Here is a 21,171-nt window from a genome sequence, read left to right as displayed (position 1 = left end):
CCGAATTCACGTATCATGCGGGATGAACCGTAAAGAGAGATTGTCGTCAACAGCCTCTTGCCCCTCTTCAGTCGGAGCTCTGCTGTGGACATACCTAGCGCAGACCATGAAACTGCTACCCACAAGAAGTAGTACTTCCCCGACACCGTGTGACCCTGTCGACACGGCATCTCCCATTTTCCCTCCCCGAAGGGCTTGTTCTCTCTACATAGAATCGATCGATTTGGTAGAGATGATAAATATTACTTGAAATCCCCAAGGAAGCGGACACCGCTTGGAAGCGTCCAAGTCCCCGCCATCAAAGAACCCTCCTTCCACTTCCCTTCGAGTGATGACCCATCCTCATAGACGTAAGTACCACGGCCATGCTTTCGGCCCTTGGCCCAATCACCTACGGCGAAACAAACACTGACATAGAACAGCAGCAACCACGAGGCGCTATCAAACCAGGAAAACTTATCGCCTCGTCCTATCCGCAGAATTTCTAAGGCGCTCGAGTTCAATCCCCAGATGTGGCTATATACAACTAATACTGCGCTCAATAAGGCTCTCACCAGAGTAGACATCTCCATTGTTGTATTTGTATGTTCCTTGTCCATGCTTTTCGCCTTCTTTGAACTGTCCATGATAGGTACTTCCTTGAGCAGAGGTACCGCCTGTGCAGTACGATGTCAGAAAGGAGTGGTAAGGCCCTTATTACCCTCATCAACTTCACCATCTTCGTCGTCGTTGGGCACCTTTCTACCAGTGTACACCAGTCGGCCCATACCATGCTTCTCGTTCTCTTGGAACTGTCCCGTATAAACATCCCCATTCCTATACCAATACCTAGCATCCCAACATCGAGGCAGATGACACATGGTAGACCCACGTCCCCTTCCCATGCCTGACACCCTCATCAAAGTCCCCATCATAAACTTCCCCATTGGCGTATACTGCACGCCCACACCCCGTGAATTCCCTCGAAGTATGGACAACTAAAATCACTAGTAAAAACCCCTCAATGCGATTAGCAATTACCTGTACCGTCTTCTAGCGTAAGAGTGTAATCTGGAGTCTCCTCGTCAGCCATTCCAATAGGAAAAAGTCCTTCACGGCAATACCCTATTCCCAAACGTCAACACTGACCGACTCTTGAGACGCCCACAGTCACTATCATGCCCACTAGGCTGCCTTGATGCGCTCCCCGACCACCAGCCGCCTCGATGCCAGAGGATCCACGACGAAGGTTCGAACCTCGGCGAGGGGATTTTTCTCCTTTTATAGATCGACACTCCTACCAGACTATTCCTGTAGCAAAATGAGAGCACACAAGTGGCTATCAAGTAGCTCGGAAATAGAATTGCAAGATATTGGACCCAGGCGAACTTCCACGTCTCGAAGCCTTCCATTGAGTAGTATCTAGTAGAAGGGTAGTTCGATCGACGATTTGGAAGAAATATGGTATACACTATCTGCTCAGGGACGATAAAGGTGAGCAGGGCAGTGAAATCCGTTGTGTTCAGTCCCGATGAAGGACTCGACCTAGACAGTAACTGCCGACTTCGGCCGTGTTTGACCAATGCCTCACCACACATCTGGAAATACTTTCCTCCCAACGAGAGTAACTCCGCTATCGGCCTGCAGCGCCCCCAAGGTGACGAAGAAGTCTTCACTCGAGCCACCTCCTCCACTGGACAAGCGCTCTGCCGCCTGAACGGTCCATCACAAAGACAGCACATGCTCCTACTTGTCCGAATAAACTCTCAACCTGAGAGCCCTCTTCCAGAGCCTCCTTCTGGACCAGGTCTAAGCTCAACCATGCATTCAGACGGCTGCTGCTCATGATACCACTTGGGCGAATGAACTCAGCACCAACTGCACAACCAACGAGGGCAGAAGTGCTAATACTGATACATTGCCTAATACCGACCTGCAGCATACGAGAGAATTGAATGCTTCTTAGAGAGCTCCATTTTGAATTCCCCTATGAACTCTAGCGAGTTTATTTCTGAGGCACTCAGATGGTCCAGCGAACAATGCCATACTGCTACCAGTTCCATCCTGTACTGCCACTTCTAGCTGGACTTGGCCCTCGCCAATACTGTTGGACTGTATCGACACGCCAGAGGGACTATCCACGGAGAAGCCAACGCCGGCACCAGCCCGAGGCTGGCCGTTCGTCAGGAGCTGATGGAGATGGTAGGGTTGGCGATACTGGGCACGTCAGTACGTAAAAGTTATTCGTGAACGTGACGACTGGACGCTCATGATAGATGGCCGACCTAGCCCATAAGGCATGCCCTTGTAGTGCCAGTATTAGAGGGACCTGCAGAGCCTATCGGAGATCCTTCACATACTTGAGGCTGCTATAGTAACGTGTAGACGGATACATACTGCTCTTATAATACGTAGCATACGTCTCCCCCACAAGACTTACGACTAGGCCAGTGACTGCCACTATCAACCACAAACAGTAGGCGCACGAGCATCGACCTAAGGGAAAATACTCAAGCTGGTTTCGATACGAACTACGCCTACTAGTCGCGACGAAGTGTACCGCGTATGGCTCGCTATGAACCTTGACTGGGGCAAAAGGAAGCTTCATCGGAGCATTTAAATGGGTGATTCCAGTCTGAATCTTGAGCTCTTGCTCATTCTTGCATTTCCTCAACGGCAGGTGAGCACCTTCCATCAGCCGGAGCACTGTTCTAGTCGCCATGCCAGGATCACCTCTGGACGACATACTTCCGGCGTTGGCCAACTTAGGATTGGACACACCACAGAGGGCAGCCTGCTATGGGACGCTGGTGAGGATACTCGGGAACATCCGAGATGATCCTACTGAGAACAAATACCACACTATAAAGAAATCGGCAAAGGTGAGGAGAATCTTGAGGTTGCCTCTGCAGGATACCAACTAGGTCAGAGGTTACTCCACATGCCGAATATCGATCGCTGTCGTCCTCTAGTGCAAGGCTATTCCTCAGGTTTTACAGAATTCACTGTGTGATGCACACACCGGACAACTATATGCCCCCGTAATAGGCATACTCAGGGAAGCTGGCTTCAAAGAGACCGTTGATTCTTATGTTTGGGATCCTTCTAGTGAGGAGCAACGTAATAGGGCTCTAGACTATCCACACTCCATCATCATCTCGCAGATGAGACCCTTATTGATGCAGCTGAACGTCTAGAGGATCTCCACGATGCCCTCAAGGCTGCCCAGAGTACCCAACCCAGCGGTAACGTAGTCATCACTGACTTCTTACTCCTACACACACGTGCTTCAGCTACCGGTTCTGGCACGTTGGGTAAGAAGCCTACAGGCGGTCACTCACGGCAGTTCGCCCTGCGGACGGACGTTGAGAAAAAAAGACTCGTTCAAGAGCAGCAAATGAAGCAAGTCAAGGAAGCTTCACGGGATAAGTAGTCCTCATCAGTCGATGCTATCCCCTATGGCACTCCACAACATCAGGTTTTATAATTCAGCCTCTCTCCTCCCGCCTGGACACAGTGCTGCCACACGATCGACTGCTAGCTCTGAGTCGCCCGAACCCAGAGAAGGTTGCTTGCGGCCAACGAGCTCCGGCAAGAGTAAACGGACGGCATTCGACTTCGAAAGTCGGCAGGCTAGAGTGGATCGTGAGCAGCGAGCACAAGATCAGCTCAGCAAAGTTAGAGAGGAACAGAAGCGAAGGTGCTTGGGCTCATAGACTTTAGACTGTCGAAAAATTATAGGCTATGCCAATTCATTCTTCCGTGTTGGAGGTGCTAACTTCGTTGCCTAGGTATCAAGAGACAGCTGCAGATCCTGGTGCCTTCAACACGTCAGCCTACCAGAAACCTCCAAGTATAGCCCCTGGTGGCCGAGAGGAGGGTAGTAGTTGGACGAGTTGGCTGCCTTTCTTTGGGGGCTCCTCTTCGTCATCATCATCATCCCGTGGCGGAGGAGGTAATTCTCGCAGTCAACGTTGTTGGATCAGTCCTGGGGCGATAGGTGGAGGTAGAGACGACCATCGCAGAGGCGGCCCCTCGTCTGGGCGGCCCAATATAAAAGGGATAGGAGACCTCCCCAAGCCCCCTCGAGGAGGCTGAGGTAATACCATAAACCCGTCTTATCTGGAAAGGCTCAACATAAGCTGTGTAGGTCCAGCGGCTTGCTAGAGTGACCAACTGTCCAAGTACCTGTAGGCAACCAGCGAATGATCGTTTCAGAGCAAACCCATGTGGGATTCTGAAATGCTGAAAAGCTAGTCGCCGTCGCCGTCGAGTGCGGCAGGACTTCGACCATTTCTGCCACTTGTAGTTCTATCATAAAACACCTCGTCATGTGTAGCTGCACCATTCACGTCGACATAGTTATTCGATAGGCGTCTCGTGAACGCTCTAAAGTCGACCATCATTGCCTGTCCCTTTATCAACTCCTTCCCCTACTGATTCGCGTTCAGTATGCGGTCCCCTAGGCCCTAGATTCTGGAAATCCATTTGATCTGGATCATTTATGCCCCCATGCATAGCCACTCTACTGCAGAGAGTTTCCCTCTGCGTCTGGAAGTGATCATAAGCCTAGTAGATGCCTCCTCTGTAGCACAGCAGCTGACTCATCTGGCTGCCACTGACAAGGCTTGTGAGGTCGGCAGTCCTCATCTATACTCGTATCAACCGTTTTTATCGTTGTTCAGCTCTCCCTTAGACTGACTCTCATGGAGTACCCTGTGTTGGCGATAGTGCCTCCTACAGTTGATATAGACACTTCTCCTGTGATCGACTTTGGAGGGCGAGGGAAGTCTTGGTGAGAGAGCATGAGGTTAGCGGGAGTAGGGCTCTGTGTTTCAGCGACTTCACGATTAAAGCGGAAGCCGTGGGGGTCGAACCTGTGCCTTTGTGGTTACTCCTGGTAGTGCAAGGATTGCCAGCATGCTGGAGGCGTAAATTGTCAATCGAACAGCATAGGTTCTCCGAGTGGGAGAAGAAGACCAATATCTACTGGCCACTGGATGCTTCGACATGCGGAGGTATGTCGAGAACGCAGTTCTCGGTCCGCCCACGATGGCCTCATTCGATAAGCTTACAGTGGCGTTGGCGCCTACCGCTGGTACGGGGGTGGCTGCTGGTCCCGGGCTCGACAGACTCCACAGGTGCAGCATCATCGTCATCCGTGGAGGTCTCTCTCTTCCTCCGAATGTCGAGGATCAGTAGTAGCCTGCCATCTCGTGCTGCAGCTGAGGCCGTTGAGCCGCGGCCACCAGCGATTGTCAGCGCTACTGCCAATGTCGGGACTGACCCTATGGCGGCGACTGAGCCTCCTGTCGGGGCGGACCATCGCTCAACAGTGAGCACGACAAGAGGTCAGGACGTTGCTGCTGGTGATAACGACGGAGACCAGCGACCAGCATCCTCTGTGAGAAGAGGACGAACGCGAAAGAAGGCGGGTCTGAGCCCTGGAAGGTTACGTCGACGTCTTTCGAGGAGTGTTGAAAAACAGCTGCGACGATCTACGGAGATACACAGAGCTCAGTCGAGAAGTCTTTGTAAACTCTCAGCTGTATGTTGCCTTTACTGAGTGCTCGCGCTCAGCCCGACGGCGATCCAAGTCACCGCCGCTTACTGCATTGCGGGAGCTCAACCGGCGAGGACGAGAACACTTCGGCTCTCTTCGTGGGTTGACTTTGAGTACTAATTCGTAGCTCTTGTTTGATCAGGTCGCAGTACGAGCGAAAAAGGCTCGCGGTTGTCAGCACCTCTGGAAACTAGCGCGGCTCCTAGACTACCGTCTACTGCCCCCTCGCTTCACGACGTCTTGGCTGGCAGTAATGAACCGTATGGAACAGAAAGAACTGCGCCGGTAGCTGAGCTCCGTTCCGAAGTGGAGTAACGCCGTTCCTTTATTTCAGGTTTTACCCCACAGCCTGCGAGGCAGGCCGGCTCCAGCGCCTCGCCGCGTTCCGCTTGCGAAGACTCTCTCGCTGATACAAGAGTTATCGAGTGAGCTGGCGAAAATACAGAAGATGACTCACCCTAAGGCTGATAGGGATGGCGAAAGGGTTACATGTTTTTGTTGTGGAGCAGAAGTGAGCCGTGGTAGACTTGGTCCAGTTGGAAGAGTCTTAATAGGTTCTCATCGGCAAGGCTGATATTCACGCGAAGAAGAGATGCCTTCGGGTGTTGCCTAGTGCTCTGTCGCCGGCCAGTGTGGACGATCGTAGAAAGAGCCGAACATCTCGGCAAGTTTGGCGTTAGAGATATGCATTCGTAATCTAAGCAACTCTTGAATGTAACATGATAGTATCCTATGTGCTGCGAGCTTGCCTTGGGTACAGTCTACTTGGGTAAGAGGTCTTGACGTCCTCTGGGATCCTGCGTACGCGTAGATCCAATGGGCCTTCCCAGAGTTATGCAGATTCCCGAAGATTTTATCATTCGTAGCTATTCGTTGCTAGTTTTGATGACTAGTCCTAGTTACTAGTGCAACTTAGCTAATGCTGAGTTTTTTTAGTCGGTTAGCTTTTGATAATCGTAAGGTGAATCGCAGATACTGTGTGCAGTTGATAAATATGGTGATGGTGTTGTCGCTATTCTCCAGTAAACTACCCAAGGGCACGAGGAAATTACTAACCACCCTGAAGTGAAACAAATAAGTCAGATGATACAACACAACAAAGTCAGATGTAGGCGAGAAAGGGAAAATTTCCGAATCGGTGAACACATACGAGTCAAACTGGAAGATGAGCAAGTGGAAGAATGAAATTCAACTTGCTACCGACCACGTCAAGATCGGGAAAAGAGAAAATTCAAAGAAGCTCTGAACCCGTTGAGCGCAGCCGGAAAGAAGGTAGACAACTGGTCAATCAAAATCGCCAAGTCTACACTCATAGCAAGCGTCCAAAAGTTGAATCGCTGCGAGGAAAATTGGAAGATAACTTCGAGAATCCAAACAAGTTTGTTGAGTAACATAGCCAAAAGCTGAACTTACAGCAAGCTTTCGAAAAACACTCTGGATAAACATAGACGAGTCATCTATATAAGAAGTGAAGGTATGGTAGTAGTAGCATCACTAACTCCGCTAGCCTTTGGCAGAGGCTCAACAGCAGTTGGTACAGGAGGCATCTCTGCAGCTGAATATCCGGTGCACTTGTAGAGGTCAGGATCACATTCCGTCTTCGCGATACACTCGAGACACTTATCAGTTGTTGGACCCGAAAGACACTTGAACATACACTTATCTCTACCGCATTGAACAGATTGTCCGAAACAGGTTGAACAGCTCGAGGTCAAACCTGACTGCTCTAAGCACTTCGTCGTGCCATCTGCACTTCCCCACGCTTGTTTCCCACAATACGCGATGAAGTTGCTGTAAGCCTGACCGTAGTTCTTCCACAGACTGTGGTCTGCTGCAGTACAGTCGCCCTTCACTACTGGTGTTGTCGTGGTCACAACTGTAATCGTGCTCGAAGATGTGGTCATTACCGGAGTTGTGGCCTTGGTTGGAGATGTGGTCATTACCGGAGTTGTGGTCATGGTTGGAGATGTGGTCATTACCGGAGTTGTGGCCTTGGTTGAAGATGTGGTCATTACCGGAGTTGTGGTCATGGTTGAAGATGTGGTCATTACCGGAGTTGTGGCCTTGGTTGAAGGTGTGGTCATTACCGGAGTTGTGGTCGTGAATGAGGTAGCTTCCGTGGTCGCTTTACTGGTGATCGTACTGGGGAACGTGGTACTGCGAATTGTAGTAGTGGTTGTGGAGTTGACAATAGCCAGTTTAGTGGTAGTAGCAGGCACCGTTGTAACGGAGCTAGTAGTCACTGGCAAAGGACTTACAGCAGTGGGAACCGGGGGCATCTCGGAGGCTGGATAGCCAGTGCATTTGTAAAGATCCGGATTGCACTCTGTCTTGGCGATACAATCGAGGCATTTAGTTGTTGTCGGACCAGAGAGGCAACTGAACATACACTTGTCTCTACCACACCCAACGGACTGACCGAAACAGGCTGAACAGGTGGGAGTCAGACCAGACTTCTCGAGGCACTCCGTCGTACCATTAGCATCTCCCCACGCTTGTTTTCCGCAATAGGCGATGAAATTACTATAAGCTTGACCGTAGCTAGACCACAGACTGTAATCGGCCACTGTGCACTTGCCCTCGACCACAGGGGTAACAACCGCAGTGGTGGTAGCGCCGGTCGCAATCGTCGTAGTATAGGTGCTCGTTATCGTACTCGTTGAGCTCGTTGTCATGACAGAGGCAGTTGTGCTCTCAGTAGTCGTCATCGTGCTAGTACTAGTCGTGCTTGTGGTCGGAGCCATCGTAGTGGTTGGCAGACTCGTGACAGGTGTGTTAGGCTTGGGTGGTAATTCTTCTTCGGTGTAACCACTACATGTTGCCAACTCACCAGGGCACTTTGATTTGTCGATACATCTCAGACACGAACTGGAAGTAGAGCTCCACATACAGGTATACCAACACTCATCCTTCGCACAATTCTGGAAGTCACCAAAGCATGAAGCACAAGGATACGACAGCTTATTCATAGGGTCACCCAGAAGGCACTGTGTGGTCTTCTCAGCACTCCCCCATTCCTTCTTGGCACAGCCGGTGAGAAAATCGCTGAACTCTTGGCCATAAGAGCTCCAGAAATCATGATCTTGATCAGAGCATTGTCCAAGGACTGGGAGTTTGCTGAGAGTCCCGAGCGGACGAGGAGGCAGTTGGGCAGATCCATAACCGGTACACGTCTCCAGCTCACTCCGGCATCTCGAACCTTCGATACAGTCCAAACACCAGTTGGACGTAGAATCCCACATGCAGTGGAACCAACACTCACTTTTCGCACAGTTCTCATACTCACCGAAACAGGTGGCACAAGGAGCAGACAAGTCACTCCTAGGATCGCTCGTCAAGCACTTCGCCGTCTTCTCTGCGCTTCCCCACTCTTTCTTGGCACAACCAGTGAGAAAATCACTGAACGTCTGATCATAGGAGCTCCAGAACTCATGATCATTGGTTGAGCACTGTCCAGCAAGGACAACTTCTACGGTAGCCACGGCCACGAAAGACTTCAACATACGAGACATCGTCCCAAAATAGAAGAATGTTCCACAACGGTGCTTTTCGATGTAGCTGAGGAGCTGTGTTGTGTAAGGGGACACCGCTGAATGCTCGGCCTCGACTGAAACTCGGAGGGCAAATTATTGTGTCCTTAACGCTGCTTGGAGGTCCTCAGATTTACGAGTAAAACGACTCAGCCATGAATCAGCGCACTCACTCATCCCTCCTGACATGACTCTCGGAGTCTTCTATCAGTGATGACGCTTTGACAATCTAGGTAAGTCAACACACAACACTATATTGCCAATACAGATTCCAGGGAGTTTTTCCGTAGAGCAGCGAATAATTGCTGTCACTGACCATCCAAGGAAACAACGAAGTTTAACACACGACAAATCAAAAACCATCCTGGAATCAAGCGAGTGCACAAATAGCACATACAGAGCTCATTCGGCGTAAATCACACTGACAGCTCTTCCCAGTACCTACGTACTCTTCCGTAGTAGTACACGAGGGCGTGTCAGTGGTATCCGAGGGCGTGTAAGTGGTATCCGAAGGCGTGTGAGTGGTATCCGATGGCGTGTGAGTGGTATCCGATGGCGTGTGAGTGGTATCCGATGGCGTGTGAGTGGTATCCGAAGGCGTGTGAGTGGTATCCGATGGCGTGTCAGTGGTATCCGATGGCGTGTGAGTGGTATCCGATGGCGTGTGAGTGGTATCCGATGGCGTGTGAGTGGTATCCGAAGGCGTGTGAGTGGTATCCGATGGCGTGTGAGTGGTATCCGATGGCGTGTGAGTGGTATCCGATGGCGTGTGAGTGGTATCCGAAGGCGTGTGAGTGGTATCCGAGGGCGTGTGAGTGGTATTCTACGGCGTGTAAGTGGTATTCGAAGGCGTACTGGTGGTGCTGTACGAGTGATAGTTGATGGTGTGCTAGTAGTTGTCAGTGTGCAAGTGACCGTGTTAGTCGTAGTTGACGGCGTGCTTGTGTTGATTGCTGCCATAACGTCGACATCACCATCGAATCTGAAGTATGTTTGTGTAGTAGAGACGCCCAGGTAACATTGAGTACCAATTGACCGCAACTCACACCTTGAGAAACAAGAAACGTTTAGTCATTTACAACAGGTGTCTTTATGGCCCTTAAGCCAGTCTTTCTTCTGACAAGTCGAGCTACAATACCAAACTTTCTTACACCGACTACAGCAACTCGAGCATACTTTACCGCACACTTCGCACATCCTATCAGTCTCCTCTAACTTGTTAAAGAAGCAGTAATACAGTACTTCTGGATTTGTATTGTCATTGCACTCCTCCCAGAATCGAAAGTCGAAGCCGACCTCCACTCCCAGGAGCTCATACACTGCAACACACTCCATGTTGCCTTTCCCACCTTCGCGATCCACAGGCACTCCGAGCTTCTTAGAAACGTCGCTATACCGAAAGTCCAACGATAACGAGAGTGGCAGATCTCCTTGGTATCGTGTGTAACCCTTATTCTTGGCACTAGACGTGTAAACATAGATGCAGTCGACTCGATCGCCCTTCAGCCGCATACTGATGCCCAGAGACTTCGATTGTATATAACCACAGTCCGAGTACTCCTTCTCCTCTATGTCAGCAGCCCCCTGACTCTCGAGAAACCCTCGAACATCGACGGGTGACGCCCCGAGGAGTGGCTCCAAACTAGAGGTAGCCATCGGTAGACAACAGGCTGAATGGAATTATCGAATGAAACCCACAAATGAGCTAGAGAAACCGAAACGCCCGAGTAATGCCCATCGACGCACCCGAAATAACCAATAATACAGAAGAGAAAACGCGACAGTAAAACCATGGGGTGAATAAGGTTGGGGTAGAATTGGAAAAATCGGTTCATAGGCGGGCAATCTGTAGTGATATAAAGAATCACAAGTTGAACTCATCTCCAGTCGATGATGCTGTAAGTCTCTTCTTTATGACAGCCCCCACACGATACAGCCATGACTCTGCAGTAGTGTCCGTGTCTGCCATCAGATATGAGTAACGTAACCACCCAACACGCTAGAACGTGAGGCAGCTGGCCGAAAACTCACCTTCTGACGTGGTAGACTCTTCTGTGGAGTATGCTTCCGTGATCACTTTATGGGGAGACTTTTCCTCGCTCGCCAGTTCCTGTTCAGCTAGCACAGCCTGCTTCTTCGATGCCTCAATAACAAAGTAGTCTACGAGCTTAGGCTGCCCATCCGGTTGGGGTTTGCGATAGTCCTAACAATACCAGCGAGCTGACTGACCCCATGACGACCCACGTAGTGACTTACTGAGGGTGACGGTCCTAGCCCCTGCTCCACTTTACGAGCCCAGAAGGAAAGGTCGTCCTCTTTTGATTTCGAGTCACTCTTAGGGCGGTACTTGCTTGGTGTAATCCACTTCCAAGATGGTACCTATAACTCAGCATACCATCACCACCACGAATGTCGCACGTGGAGTACATGTGAGCCCTGCGGTAGGAGCCTCCCGTCCCAATAGGGGTCCGCTTCCCAATGTCTAGCGACATGGTCAATGCCGATGACGAAGATGTGTAGGTCTCCTGTGTCCGGACTGATCCACATACGAAGGAAATGCTTGTAGTCTTGTATGCGAAGAGAGCTGAAAGCCTCGTTCCAGTGCTGGCCAAGATAGTTAAGAGAGATGACCAAGTAGACACCGAAAATGAAGGAGGCGATGGGCGTCATGATGATGTACAGGAAGGGTGATACCGAGCCAAGATATCCAAGATACTGGAAACGGTCGATGGGCTGAATAAGATAGAAAAACTTGTTAGCAGACCAACGAACTCACCGAGTCACACACTTGGCGTCACTAAGCCTACCATGTTATTCGCTATAGCGGTGCAAACGGCAGCTCTATTGTAGAAGGCCCGACTTGGCAGATCTGTTATCGAGAGGAACAGGGAGTTGAGGGAAGCAGGTGTTGGAAGCATTGATGCCTATGGAGGGAGGACGGTGAAGTCGGATGTCTCTACTTGAAGCACAACCCACCCAAAACGGCCCCAAGGCGGACACGATGAGGGCTTCAGTCGAATCAAGGATCTCCAGAGCATCTCCTCCAGAGGCAGTAGGTGTGACGTTGGATAGGTACTCGCAGAAGCATTCCACTAAGCATACTGCAGATACAGCTGCCAGGGAATGGCACATGCCGTGGATCAGCCCAACGATGAACCTAGGAGGGAAGAACAGATCTCAATTCTCGCCAATGATTTCAACTCGCCCCTTAGACTACCTCTTGGCTTGGCCCATCTGTTCCTCAGCACAACCGATACACATAGCGATGAATATGATCTGTCCAACCAGCGACACGTATCTGATGTAAACAGTAGCGCTCGATAGCGGATGTTGACCTGCTACGATTGACGGAATATCTTGTCGTAGGCTTCGATGATGAGAACGACGAACTCGTACAAGCCCAGAAGGGCGTTGGGCTGCTTCAGCACCCTGCCGGCATCGCACAATGGTAAAGCCGAGATGCTCTGAAAAGATACAAGCCTAAGCGATCTTCACGAAATTCTTCCGAACCTACTATATTCACAACGAAGAAAAATGCTATTGAGAATCGACGTGAATTTCGACGGAACAACAGGAGTAATATTCAATATTGATGCCAGCCCATGATGAAAGACGGCTCACCATGGCTAGGTACCACATCCCTAAGACCACATCAGCTCCCCAATTGCGTCTGCGGAATTGTATGGGGTTGAGCCATGTCAAGCGCCGACTGACCTTCTCAGGTGGATACGACTCGACACGAGTGTACCTGACATTCGAATGCTGACTTACATCTGACATTGCCCATGAACCAGCTAATTTCGACAGGAGAGCAGTAAGAGAGGAACGGAAACAATGCGACCAGCCGCGAACCTTCTCCCTCATAGCTGAAATCTAATGTAGGCCCTGATTAGTACCCTGTTCCAAGAGGTTCAGAGACCTTTATGGGAATTCTCTGACCAGATCCCGCAGCAGCGTAGGCAAACTCGTTGTTATTCAGCTTGCCGATGCGCTCATCGACGGACTCCTTTTGTAAGATGTCCTTCGGGGGGAAGTGGGTCGGATGCAAGAAGGCACCTGCCCCTCCTGATGTTACTAGAGGAACTCCTTTACTGCCATCCTGAACGAAAAGTGAGATCATGCCGCCACTTTTGCGTCGACACCCAAACGTTATTACTGAAGGCATGTATCGGGAGTAATGATGGACATCCCCTGCTAGACGCATGGCCAAACGAGGCTCTCCTATCTTATCCAGAAGAACACTGAGTAGGTATCCAGTTCTCTGAGAAGGAGTAGCACTTGTCATGGACCAACCATGATCAATAGTCCCCATCCTACAATGCCTTCAGCAACATCAGACTCCCAATTCGGTCTGTGAGTAATGACGACCACACGGTCTTCGGTGCTGACCTTGCCCGAGTCCAGCAGGCCACAGAAGTACTCATACTGTGGACGGTCTAGATCATACGAGAGACTGAGGTCCAGACCCCAGATCCACCACCCATGAGATAGCTTCACAGCAAAGTAGGAGCACTTCTGAGGGAGCTTCCACCCAGCTAGATGGTCCTGGCCCACGAGCCAATGAAGATACACCTCCAGGCCATCGTACCTGTGTATCAAGCTTCGAGTGAAAAGCCAGAACCACAAGTCTCACCAATCATGGTTGCCTGGTATGGCAAAGAACTGAGGCCGATCAACGATCGCCGAAGACTTCGACTCTGTTGTTGTAACCTCTTCATACGGGGGTAGTGCCCACTCGAGCGGCCGTATTAGTCTGTTAACGAAAGCCTTATGACTCGGTACAGGGTAGGCGAGGTCTCCACCATGGAAAACTACACTGGCTCGAGGGAGCATGATCCGGCGGTGACCAGTACCACTGTCGGACGGAACCCTTTGTAGACCCGTAAGGTGCGTCTCAGAGGAGACGCTGTCCGTCCTCACACGATTGCCACCATGTCCCAGAATTGGCATCGAGTTGTGGCGTTTCATCGCAAAGGATTCAGAGCTACGGCCTTGGCCAGGACCTCTCACAGGAACCCCACTGATAGGGAGTTTACTCACCTTTTCAGCAACGGGAGCATCCTTTGGAACATCGACTCCTAGATATGGTTGAGCTATCAAGCGGCCCACCGTATAACTAGAGTCGAAGCCGTCACCACCGTCAGCAAAGAAGTCGAACCAGGTCTCCTCCTTATCGGACTGGTCTTCAAAAGTCAGCGTGTCTTCCGGCTCCTTGGTCAGGGCGGCGAGAAGCGTCCTTACATCGAAGCGACCCATAAAGACCTTCAGCATGACCGTCACCTGCGGGATATAGGTGGTCATGAATAGGCTGTACCAGGAGACCATAGCCTTGCGTAATTTCGGGTGCGGGCCTCGACGCTTCTCGGCCTCCTCCTCAGCTTGCGGGTGCTTAGCCAATACTGGCCCAGCAGACAAAAAGCCATGGCGCCGGCCGAGTATCCTCTGCACAAGCCACGATATTCCATACAGCAAGAGCATGGTTATCACGACCGGTAACTGTAGCGAGATGGGACTATCAAGATAGTCGCAGTAGCCATTGGAGGTAACACCCAGTACGCCTTCCTCCTGCTTACAGAAACCGTATTGAAGACTCAGGGCCGAAGCCATCAAGAGCAGATTGCTGATGTACTCCCTCTGAGTTCTTCGCATCGAGATGCCTCTCATACGGAGGACACCCTCGACAATAAAGAATCCAGGGAGTCCGAGAACAAGAGCCGGTAGGAAGAAGGACATCACCTTACTGAAGCGGAAGGGTACGGTAGCTCCAGCAGGGGCACTCTCGGTATGACGGAATACCGTGATAAGGAGGAAGTATGTTGAGAGATTGATGAACCAGAAGTAGCGCGAGTTGCGATCGGCATCCTGAACGTGCTGCAGGGGTGACAAGAACCAATAGAAAGCCAAGAACATGACCGAGTGAAGGAGCACCCACCACTCAATCCGTAGACTGAGAGATTCCTCCGAGCCTGAGAAAAACTTCATAGGATAGAAGAGAGCCAACCAGGCTTGACGGGTCAAAAGGAAACAGTCAACTGAACAACCACAGCTGCCACTACTGTACCACCCTCCTGGAAACAATGCTCAACAATGTTCCTCGACTGGACGAAAATGAAGTTGCATACAACCGCAATCCCCTCACAGTTCTCATGCTGCACGTCTCCTCTAACGCGGCCTACCTCGGAGAGAATGATAGCCGATTGATAACCCTTGCGACCGGACTAGGCTCGAGGACGTCAACAGATACCCCTTTGCATGAGTGTCATGCAACATGCAGAGCAGTGAAACAAGCATCTCCCTCATCTGACTCCTCACTATGGAGTAAGTGACCGACTGGCTTTCTGAGGATCTGAACATTCCGACCATTTGCCTTCCTCTGCCGATTCCCTCCGATCCGGAGCGATATATGCTGGCAATCATTCACTTGCTGTAGTGTAACGACACTCGAGGAGAAAGCTCGAACTCGGGACATTCCCGAGCTCATTCAGCGCACAGAGGGGGGGACAGTACTGTTCACTATTGCACAATGCAGGTCTTGGGACTGCGCCACCCTCGTCATACTCGAGAGCTCTACCCTGTGAAGATTCTAGTGAGTAGGAACACGATCAGCGCCGATCACAAAGCAGATCTCCCGTAACGGGTAGGAAGTGCTTCCGAACGACATTCTGGTAGCCTCGGATCTCGGCAAGACTGAACGCCTTGGTTAAGTATCGACCCAAAAGTTCATCGATAGTTCAGCGACACCAAAAAACGACAGGCATAGTATAAAAAGGGCTACGAGAATGAGCAGCTCAAGTCGTTGAATACCCGGCTGTAAGAAGGCCATGGACCAGATCCTACTGAAGCCCGTGAGAGGCTTCGACAGAATTACAATTGATGACTCTCAACGCAGCACCCGACACTGATGAGCCTTACCAATGATCTCGGTGGCTACAAGTGAACTATCGTGATGTGTACCAAAAAAAACAATCAAAGGTCGTCGAGTTGAAAACAGACAAATCACATGATACAGGCTAGGCCTCCTTCGCCAAGGGAAGTCGACGCCTTACAGACGAAGATGTCTCGCTGGGTTCTGGAAGCTCCCGAATGACGGTTTTATAGTCCCTTATCTCGTCCAGAAGGAAATGGGTGAGCATAGGACCTTTGCCCTTCACCTCATGCACGCCGCGACTCTCCGTCTCGAAACATCCAGGTGCTAACACGTCGAGCCACTTCTTGGTCGCATCTGTGATTTGTGTACAACCGATTTCGCCATACTGTACCATACGGGAAGCTGTGTTAACACAGTCCCCCCACACGTCATAGATAAACTTCTTCCTACCAATGACTCCACCAATGCAATCACCGCTATCAATACCAACACGGAGAGGAACTGGAATTCCCACAAAGACAGGAGATCCTGTATCATCCTCATTGTCATCACTGCCAGATGTCGGCGGATCCGACGTCCGGCTAGACGATGCTGGACCATCCTCAGAGTCTGACTTCAACGTGGGACTGCTATCGTAGATGTATCGAATCGCACCAGCGTCAACCTCGTGAATGGTATCCCAGTACTCTGCCGCATAACTCGAGCCTTGGGACTTCAGCGTTATCAGAGCGTTGCGCCGGGCCACCTCGTCCATCATACGTAGTGCCATTCGGCATACAGCAGGCGCGTGTATCATATTGGACTGCGGCAGACCAGCTGCTGCCATGTAGTGATTCCCGTCAGTCTTGATCTTGCTAAGACCTTCCTCATGCGCTAGCTCGTCGAAGAGGCTGAAGAGCTCATTCAGTGTGAGAACGATCTCTCTGGGAGAGATCTTCATAGACAGAGTTGTGAAACCAGGAATATCCGAAAACATAATAGTAACATCCGTGATAGCTTCTGTGATACCTGAGAGCAACCTCTGACAATCATTTGCTGAGACTAACACAGTTTTAGAAAACTCGAGGAGCTCACACCTCGATCATTATTTTCATACCAAATCCCACGGGATAGATATGTGGACTCAACAGTTGATCTCAAGAAGATGCTACCATAATATACGCATGAAGCCCATCTTACCAATCTCTCGGCTCAGCACCAACCCTGAGTCGCGACGAACACCTTCCATAGAGTCAACTGCGTCTTGCCTTTTCTTTAGCGTGTCCAGAATACGCTCCGGAAGAACGTTGGTGAGCAGAGCATTGCATCTGCTAGCCTCCTTAGCTAGTGAGAGATGAAGGACAAAATCCTCACGGAGTACTCCCTCGTACACATACCTGACGAACAGTGGCTTTCCGAGCACAGCATCTGATGGAGATCAACCGACTTGTAAATAGTAAGGAGAACTACACAAGTGATAACAACAACGTAGAAAGTGATGGTTGGTAAAACACTGAGTGTAGGAACTTGACCGACGTGGCTGCTCGATGGAAGGAGATGAAGGATAACTGAGAACATAACGAATATGAACTCTCGTGGAAGGCCACTGGAGCTTACTAGCGACGGCGGTTATTGCTAGTGATACAAAAACGTATTGCGTCCAGCGTAGAGAGAATGCCGCAGCGGAAAGGATATACGTTAGAGCGAGTGTGTATGAACGGTCAGGCGGCCAGCAATACCTAGAGGTGAGATAGACATCCTGAGGATTTAAGAGGAATACACTCACCAATCCATAACCTTCGGACCCAGATGCAACCACAGCAAAGTAAGACAGGCCGCCAGTAGAGAATAGCATGCCTACGGCAACGAAGATAGAACTGAGGGACCACTGCACAGGGCCCGCACCTGCAAGTCATCGAAGAAGTCCAGTAGTATTGACCTTCGCCCTCGCAGTGACAAGCATACAGTGATCTCCAGTATTCCCACCAAAGCGAACATCATAAGCGGCTCTGTCGCGGCATACCTGTTGCGATACAGGGAATGAACAGAAGTAGAATAACGATAGTAGTTACTTTAGTATAGTCATAGTTTTCTCAGTATCATCACTGCAATAATAGAAGGAGCCAGCTGTCGACATAAGCAGTCTATACCGAAACCATGTCACAACAAGTACGAAGAGCACCAGAACAGTGGTCCACATCACCCCAAGTCTGTCAGAGTGTAACGAATGGTTCACCTGCGTTAGTCGGGAATGCGCAATTGGGATCGATGGCAAACACCAACCTGGAAGCCTTTCTCGAGCTTCGCCGACTTGTAAAACTGCAGACTCAGTCTGTTCATCGGCTGCTTGAGGCCTTTCCATAGATTATCTCTGCCCGTCGCGGAGTATCTATGTGATCACCACTCACAGTGAGCTCATGTGGTGGTGGCAGGTAGACTATTACGGAATGTCCTTCCAACGTGTAGGAGATTGGGAAAGAGCAAGCCGCGTCCGCAACGGGAGCAGCTGCCATGCTGGGTTAACTGAATGAGTAATCTGTAGCCAACGACACCAGTAGCCTCAGAGACTGCCTACGTGTAGACTGCTTTTCCGCAATAACTATATTCCGGGCACTGATCACAACACCCCTGCAACGTCGCCTCACGTCCTGGGCGTTCGGGTCGAAAGCTAGCCTGAGCAGTTGCAAGTGAAGAGCTCAAATATCAACATCGGCGCATCTACCATAAGTTCGCGCAGAATTCAGTGATGCCATCTTCCACCGTCGAAGAACCAATGTCGTCTCCTGGGAGCTGCTCATATCTATCATACACTCGAGTAACATACGCAACCCAGAAACTCCCTTAGCACTTACATCATCTTAACGTCGTCATAGAACCGCAGTAGGGCATCGGAGGCTCTCACCGGAGGGGCATTTTCAGTAGCATTGGCCTCAGCATAGATATCGACCCGCTCGGCAAATACATCCAGGATAACCTTCTTGATATGCTGCTCGCGGATGCTACTTCGATCGAGGAGCACGGCCGTGAGGTCAGCAGCGTCAACATATACAACGCTACTCCCCTCAGAGTCTCCATCCTCATCGGACCCATCCCTGTCGAAGGCGCCACTAGAAGCCTCAGGCGAATCATCAGGTTCCCACTCCTCCATGTTGAACGACCAGGGCGATGAGGAATGCCGCAATGTGCTAGGAAGTACTGGCTGAAGGAATACTGCTGTCTTTCCTCCTTCAACAATGGAGCAGACTAACCTACCATGAAATCGGTGTCGGTTCTGTCCTCATCAGCACTCAGTGAGGAAGATACACGCCGCAGAGTATGCCGACGCTTGTCAAGGTTAATCGGCCCAGTTAATGTATCACCGAAGATAGATCTGAGATGAGAACTCGCGCAAAAACTATAGTCCTTCTTACCGTAATCGGTCACTGATTTCGCTACTCTCTAGCCGACCAAGACTGGTCAATGCACGAGACCTTACGGTATCACTGGGATCACCGCAGCTTGACAATGTTCGTCGTCGGACTACCAAACGGGCATCCTGAATAACACGAATAGCATATACGCACACTGCGAACGAGATGCTCTCACCTCGTGGATAGCTGTCCTCTGCTTGGTTTTACCTGCAAGGGACCTGTAAGGCTGCGACCCATGTTGAGGCATTCACGAACAGTTCTGAATGAAACTTTAGGGATTAGACCGTCAGAGCCGCTTTAATGGTAGACTTGAACTCGAGACACAGTTAGTAACGAAGGTTGATGAGAGTTAGTAACACGAAGCAATCGAATAGTTACCATTATTGAGGAAGATACAGTGTGTGTATAAAATGTATACTGTTCGTAATATTCAACGATGCTCGATTCACTGTAAGCCAAAGCCTTCGCTGTTCTCGATGGCAGCGAGAAGCATCGCCTTCAACTTCTCGGCGTTGGAATACTCTGGTAACAGTAAGACGTCGTAGCATGTGTAGGCCGTAGGGAGGCGATCTGTTGGCTCACCGCCGTTCTTTTGTACAACCATCTGAGAAAAGGAAAAGTCGATACTGATCGAATCCACGGACGACTGCAGCAATTACGCAGCATGGGAGAACAGTGGGCTACAAATTCCAACAGAGGGATTACCTTTATCGCGCCTAACCCTCCCAATGGAACACGATCACTCCCAGTGAAGAACTTTAAGAACTGCCGTTTCTGAGGGAAGGCGGATACAACACACGCGGTGAACCATGCAATGCAACAAGCCAGTCTCACGATGCGTAAGCAACCGACAACGAACCGAATGGAAGAGACTTGCCTGAGTATCATTGAAGTCGGACACGATCTTCCAGAAGGCCTGTATATACGGATAATCCTCCTTGAAAGGAGCCCCCTCGTATCGGGCTGACTTCCGCAACGCATCAAAGTCGAGCTTCTGCTCTCCACACAGAATAGCGTGGAGATCGAGAGGAGTTAGCGTACAGAGGGTGAGGGAACTGACGAGGCACAGCGTAGAGTACAATTACAATCAGAGACTCTATCCCTTGAGCTTCGAGCCGATACCGCGTCAAGGATGCTCTCCCTACTTACTCGCCTAAGACCCTATAAAAGCCTTTCTCGAAGGGATCATAGTGAGCCTTAATGCTGTCGACCAACTTCCATTGAACATACTCCTTGACAAACTGCTCACGGTTCGAATAAGTGACCGGCACGTTTGCGCCGTCAGGTATCAAGTCGTGATTCCGGCTTTCTCCGTAGTAGTCGTAAGACACGTTGAAGGAAATACAGAAGACGTCCTGCCAATAAGAAATGGACGTAAGATTAGAGCTCCCGTTCTTTCTCACCTTCACTTCCTCGTCAGAGTGCTGGGGATCCTTCGGCTCGTAGTCAAGGAGGTGCTGAAGACTGTGACTTTCCTCAGGGAAGACCTCTTCCAAGTCTTCAACAGTAAGCTCAGCTGATGAGCCTTGCAATAGCCTTTTAAACAGAACGCGAGGAAAGGGTACCTGGCAAAGGAACTGCAATGACCACCACAGGATGGATTACATAAAATGTGCAGTGAGTGGTTTGTTCAGTAATAGCGCCGACTTATACCAAAATCCGTCGAGTAGAGAAGTATGATGCTAATGCAACCCCACTTACCCCAAGCCCAGGAAGGTTATTGTATACAAGCAGGCCTATGAGAGTGCCAACGTGCTGGAAATTCTCCGGGCTCTCCACGGAGTTGGAGTTGATCCACGTCACTCGAGCCTCAGGGAGGTACTCAAACATGCCATATCTACA

The 21,171-nt window shown here is 50.5% G+C and overlaps 8 protein-coding genes across 8 annotated transcripts in view; 2 read left to right on the top strand and 6 right to left on the bottom strand.

Annotated features, from left to right (window-relative positions):
* Positions 1-6: 6 nt before the first annotated feature.
* On the bottom strand, positions 7-1,072 carry Pmar_PMAR013676 (conserved hypothetical protein; the record flags this gene model as incomplete). Its single annotated transcript, XM_002765566.1, has 7 exons — positions 7-94; positions 136-204; positions 247-391; positions 555-656; positions 746-828; positions 872-977; positions 1,021-1,072. 7 exons carry the CDS (start codon positions 1,070-1,072, stop codon positions 7-9), a joined length of 645 nt encoding a protein of 214 aa, XP_002765612.1.
* A 494-nt stretch (positions 1,073-1,566) lies between these two features.
* On the bottom strand, positions 1,567-1,825 carry Pmar_PMAR013675 (hypothetical protein; the record flags this gene model as incomplete). The annotated part of the gene is made up of 2 exons (XM_002765565.1): positions 1,567-1,692; positions 1,730-1,825. The coding sequence occupies 2 exons, from the start codon at positions 1,823-1,825 to the stop codon at positions 1,567-1,569; spliced, it is 222 nt and encodes a 73-aa protein (XP_002765611.1).
* An 874-nt stretch (positions 1,826-2,699) lies between these two features.
* Pmar_PMAR013674 (hypothetical protein) lies at positions 2,700-5,181 on the top strand (the record flags this gene model as incomplete). Its single annotated transcript, XM_002765564.1, has 8 exons — positions 2,700-2,861; positions 2,970-3,099; positions 3,144-3,224; positions 3,273-3,408; positions 4,500-4,614; positions 4,665-4,774; positions 4,819-4,879; positions 4,936-5,181. 8 exons carry the CDS (start codon positions 2,700-2,702, stop codon positions 5,179-5,181), a joined length of 1,041 nt encoding a protein of 346 aa, XP_002765610.1.
* Positions 5,182-5,876: 695 nt separating this feature from the next.
* Positions 5,877-6,053, top strand: Pmar_PMAR013673 (hypothetical protein; the record flags this gene model as incomplete). Its single annotated transcript, XM_002765563.1, has 1 exon — positions 5,877-6,053. A coding segment is annotated over one exon (177 nt), but the record flags the coding sequence as incomplete, so codon positions are not given.
* Positions 6,054-6,999: 946 nt separating this feature from the next.
* Pmar_PMAR013672 (hypothetical protein) lies at positions 7,000-10,728 on the bottom strand (the record flags this gene model as incomplete). Its single annotated transcript, XM_002765562.1, has 4 exons — positions 7,000-8,741; positions 8,805-9,100; positions 9,246-9,301; positions 10,249-10,728. The coding sequence occupies 4 exons, from the start codon at positions 10,726-10,728 to the stop codon at positions 7,000-7,002; spliced, it is 2,574 nt and encodes an 857-aa protein (XP_002765608.1).
* Positions 10,729-10,936: 208 nt separating this feature from the next.
* Positions 10,937-15,106, bottom strand: Pmar_PMAR013671 (hypothetical protein; the record flags this gene model as incomplete). Its single annotated transcript, XM_002765561.1, has 11 exons — positions 13,706-15,106; positions 13,412-13,660; positions 13,077-13,385; positions 12,694-12,820; positions 12,415-12,536; positions 12,290-12,370; positions 11,959-12,229; positions 11,500-11,805; positions 11,329-11,451; positions 11,104-11,275; positions 10,937-11,034 (listed from the first exon to the last, which is right to left on the bottom strand). The coding sequence occupies exons 1-11, from the start codon at positions 15,052-15,054 to the stop codon at positions 10,937-10,939; spliced, it is 3,207 nt and encodes a 1,068-aa protein (XP_002765607.1). The 5' UTR covers positions 15,055-15,106.
* An 869-nt stretch (positions 15,107-15,975) lies between these two features.
* Positions 15,976-19,605, bottom strand: Pmar_PMAR013670 (conserved hypothetical protein). Its single transcript, XM_002765560.1, has 15 exons — positions 19,505-19,605; positions 19,330-19,454; positions 19,172-19,289; positions 18,772-19,118; positions 18,642-18,719; positions 18,495-18,592; positions 18,364-18,442; positions 18,203-18,308; positions 17,992-18,155; positions 17,825-17,942; positions 17,706-17,776; positions 17,537-17,658; positions 17,367-17,487; positions 17,120-17,316; positions 15,976-16,948 (listed from the first exon to the last, which is right to left on the bottom strand). Exons 1-15 carry the CDS (start codon positions 19,574-19,576, stop codon positions 16,083-16,085), a joined length of 2,682 nt encoding a protein of 893 aa, XP_002765606.1. The 5' UTR covers positions 19,577-19,605; the 3' UTR covers positions 15,976-16,082.
* An 83-nt stretch (positions 19,606-19,688) lies between these two features.
* Positions 19,689-21,171, bottom strand: part of Pmar_PMAR013669 (hect e3 ubiquitin ligase, putative) — a gene marked incomplete at its 5' end in the record, with an annotated part of 5,391 nt that continues 3,908 nt past the window's right edge. Inside the window, 6 exons of the mRNA XM_002765559.1 lie at positions 19,689-19,933; positions 20,035-20,103; positions 20,207-20,384; positions 20,479-20,684; positions 20,733-20,894; positions 21,031-21,171. Of these exons, the coding sequence (XP_002765605.1) occupies positions 19,775-19,933; positions 20,035-20,103; positions 20,207-20,384; positions 20,479-20,684; positions 20,733-20,894; positions 21,031-21,171 (915 nt within the window). The 3' untranslated portion in view covers positions 19,689-19,774. The remainder of the gene's footprint in view (positions 19,934-20,034; positions 20,104-20,206; positions 20,385-20,478; positions 20,685-20,732; positions 20,895-21,030) is intronic.

The sequence above is a fragment of the Perkinsus marinus genome, assembly GCF_000006405.1.
Source record: "Perkinsus marinus ATCC 50983 genomic scaffold scf_1104296975428, whole genome shotgun sequence".
Lineage (NCBI taxonomy): Eukaryota > Perkinsozoa > Perkinsida > Perkinsidae > Perkinsus > Perkinsus marinus.
The sequence above is the reverse complement of the archived record's forward strand: the minus strand, read 5'-3'. Positions and strand labels throughout refer to the sequence as shown.

What these genes read in the sequence shown, in the direction of transcription:
- Pmar_PMAR013670 (XM_002765560.1), bottom strand. Translation starts at nt 19,576, where the DNA reads ATGCCTCAACATGGGTCGCAGCCTTACAGGTCCCTTGCAGGTAAAACC. An exon ending in GAATTCTGCGCGAACTTATG is followed by an intron (nt 18,593 to 18,641) that starts GTAGATGCGCCG and finishes GCAACTGCTCAG; the next exon opens with GCTAGCTTTCGACCCGAACG. An exon ending in ACACGTTGGAAGGACATTCC is followed by an intron (nt 18,309 to 18,363) that starts GTAATAGTCTAC and finishes GTGATCACATAG; the next exon opens with ATACTCCGCGACGGGCAGAG.